Source organism: Papaver somniferum, unplaced genomic scaffold (assembly GCF_003573695.1).
Source record: "Papaver somniferum cultivar HN1 unplaced genomic scaffold, ASM357369v1 unplaced-scaffold_345, whole genome shotgun sequence".
NCBI classification, from domain to species: Eukaryota; Viridiplantae; Streptophyta; class Magnoliopsida; order Ranunculales; family Papaveraceae; genus Papaver; species Papaver somniferum.
In genome coordinates, this window is record NW_020645916.1 from 3,571 (window position 1) to 6,988 (window position 3,418).

The 3,418-nt window shown below is 38.8% G+C and overlaps 1 protein-coding gene across 1 annotated transcript; it reads left to right on the forward strand.

The window, feature by feature from the left end:
• Window positions 1–524: 524 nt before the first annotated feature.
• Window positions 525–1,800, forward strand: LOC113342147. The gene is made up of 2 exons (XM_026586784.1): window positions 525–944; window positions 1,048–1,800. Exons 1-2 carry the CDS (start codon window positions 525–527, stop codon window positions 1,798–1,800), a joined length of 1,173 nt encoding a protein of 390 aa, XP_026442569.1.
• The last annotated feature ends 1,618 nt before the right edge of the window (window positions 1,801–3,418 follow it).

A 3,418-nucleotide genomic window follows, 5' to 3' on the forward strand; every position in this document is an offset into this window, starting at 1 on the left:
TGAGAATATGTTTGATTATTTGTGGATTATGATATAAAGGATTTAAAGGCTAATTAGAGTTATGAAATATTTGATGTCATTCATTCATGTATAATAGTGGATTCTAGTGTCTTGATTATCTTTAATATCTTGAAATCAAATTTTGAGTTAAGTTTTCTTTATTTCTAGTAAATCTAGAATCTTTTGCTTTCACAAGTCTCAACGAACCTATTACTACAACAACGTGAAATGTAGGAATCACAAAGTATTAGTTCAACGATAGATTCGAATGGCAGAACAGAGGTAGCGGACATGTGCATGGCTTCATGTGGTTCAATGATAGACCCGATGCTTCCCGAATTGCGATAGATGAGGAGGTACGTTGAAAGATTATTGAATACTTTGAAAACATCATATGCACATGGAATCCCGACCCCGATTTCAGAGTCCACATACAAGACCATCATCCGTGTGCACGAAAAATTTCTGGAGGTTCAAATCTAGAAGATGATGAGAATGATTATGCGTGTTTGGTTAATTGGGTGATGCGACACACAAGATATGGTAGTTATTGTTTGAGAAAGAACAAGATTACTAAGCGAGATGAATGCCGTTTCAGATTTTCAATCGAGCTTTTAGATGAATCTAAGCTTGTTGAAGAACCATCCGAAACAAACATTTACAGATTTGTTGGCCGGAGAAATGATGAATTGTTGAACTCTCACAATCGAGCGGTTCTACAAACATGGAGAGCAAACATTGACTGCTCTGCTGTAACAACCATGGAATCCGTTATCCGTTATATCGCCAAGTACGCTGCAAAGTGCGAACCAGCATCAAGGGATTTCATTGACACTCTGAGAGGAATTATTGATGATCCTCTGAGACCTTGTCGTGACTCAAGATCTGCGATAAAAAGACTTCTCATTAAGAATGTATCGGAAAGAGATGTATCCGCACAAGAGGTGTGCCACTTATTGATGGGTTGGAACCTGACAGACTCGTCAAGAAAGTTTTTTTTGCTAAATTTTGAGTGAAAGTAGGTTGTTATCATGTCAACTGCGGAAGAATCGAAGTAATGATGATGGAGAGCAGGGGATAACTGACCCGAATTTCTTTTCCAGATATTTGACTAGACCGGATAACTATGAGCAGATGACGTTGATTGAAATGGCAAAGACACGCTATTATGCTCATCGAAAGTTGTGCAAACACCGTGTAGAGGCTGTTGTTAGGATTTTACCTGTGTTTAGTACGAAAAATATCATGCCAGATACTGACCACTGGGAATCATATTGCAAACAACAAGTATTGTTGAATAGCCGTTACAGGAGTATTGAAGAAGCCAAAAGAAACTTTGATACGTGGTCAGATTGTTATTCCGAACTCATCCGTCCCACTGAAAATCCGTCAGTAGATCTTGGCATGGTTGAGGATGAATTAGAGGAGGAAATGCATCCAGAAGATGAGCCTAGAGATGAATGGATGGTTGCAGCAGCGATGGCACCCAATTCTAGGGTATTAGAGGATACTGATTTAGGTATGCGGGACATTGATCTCAACTATAAGTGGTCACAAGGGTTACAAGACCACCCTTCTATTCACGAGAAGAAAGGGTTTATCAACACGTTAAGAAAAACTGTGCAAGAGACACATTCTGTTTCTGGTTCGGGTACTTCTCTCATTGCTCTGTCAAGACAACAACAAGTTGCACATGATATTGTTCTAGAATCTTTGAGTTCGAAATCAACTATTCGGTTGATTATCAATGGAGGGGCTGGCACGGGAAAGTCAACTCATATAAATGTCATTGTTCACTAAACGAGGGAAGTTTTTAGCCACGACAAGTCTGTTCGGATCATGGCTCCCACCGGTGTAGCCGCATTCAACATTGGAGGTTCAACTATTCACCATGAACTCGCCATCACCGCGGATAAGAACCTTTCGTACAAGAAGCTTGAGGAAGAACGGTGCAGACGTATGCAGGTAAAGTCTTCGTCTAAATATTACAATATGTATTTCCAAACACCATGGCAATTCTGTGTTATTACATCAATTTATTAAATTAAGTAGATTTGACGAGTCACACTACGACAATCCTTCATCTAACATTAGTAGACTAATTTTAAATTCATGACTTGCACCCATGTTGTTGTTTCAGGTTGATTTTAAAGACACCAAGCTGATCATTATTGACGAATACAGCATGTGAATGTATTCAGTTACCGCTTATGTTATGTTGGGCAATAACAGTTCACAGGAGCCAGGGGCTGACTCTTGATCAGGCCGTGGTGAATATAGGCACCAAAGAGAGACTCGGTATGATGTTCGTGGCACTGTCGCAGACTAGACGACTTAAAGACCTTGCATTTTATCCTATGTTTGATTTCGAAAGAATAAAGAGCATTGGCGATTGCCATGGGATTAAAAAAAGGCGTGCAGAAGAAAAGCGGTTGCAAAAATTAGCAAGTGCGACGCAAGAATCTCTAAGGTCATTTCTCTCTTGCTTCCGTTCGCTGACTTTTGTTATGCTCAGTTCATTATACTCTCAACCTTCTACCTATATTTGTTACTTGCCTAAATGAGATCTTATTGCAGGTGAATGTCATTTTGATGTCACTAAAATGTTAGAGCTCCAGGTAAGATTTATGTTTTACTCGACGTTCCATTTTCATTATCACGATTAGTAAAAATTAGTTTTTTGGGAACATTCATGAACTAAATAAACGGCTAACAATGTTTTTCTTCAAACATTTTTACAGGAAAAGAAAAGAAAATTGGTTACGTCTGTCTTCGGGGTCACAAATTTTCTTTTATAGTCCAGTTGCAGCGGTGTTCGTTTTTCTTCGGTCGACCCTCCCACCATGGCAGCGGTGTTCTAGTGATAATATTGATCTTCTCTGGTTTGAGTTATTAGGGTTTTCACAAGGAGGTTTTCTACTTGTTTCTTCCATTAATGATAATATTGATCCTCTCTGGGTTGAGTTATTAGAGTTTTCACAATAAGGTTTTCTACTTGTTTCTTCCATTAATGATAATATTGATCCTCTGTGTGTTGAGTTATTAGGGTTTTCACAATGAGGTTTTCTACTTGTTTCTTCCATTAATGATAATATTGATCTTATTAGTGTTTTCACAATGAGGTTTTTTACTTGTTTCTTCCATTAATGATAAGATTGATCCTCTCTGGGTTGAGTTATTAGGGTTTGTTGAGATTATTAGTCCCATATTGTCTGGGCAATCTAAGATCCTACAGTTTATAGGTCCTTAGAGCAACTGCACTGGACGACTAAACCCAAATTTGGTGTCGAGTGGGCTGGCGTAGTGGGACGGACCATCGATCAAAATTTGATCAAAGAGTAAAACTCGGACCAAATTTGGTCGGGGATTAAGACCAAATCCAAATATAGTCGGGCGTTTATATAATGTCCGCCTACCC

Coding starts and splice junctions, on each gene's coding strand:
- LOC113342147 (XM_026586784.1), top strand. CDS start 525: ATGCGACACACAAGATATGGTAGTTATTGTTTGAGAAAGAACAAGATT. Junction 945..1,047: donor GAGATGTATCCGCACAAGAG/GTGTGCCACTTA, acceptor CAACTGCGGAAG/AATCGAAGTAATGATGATGG.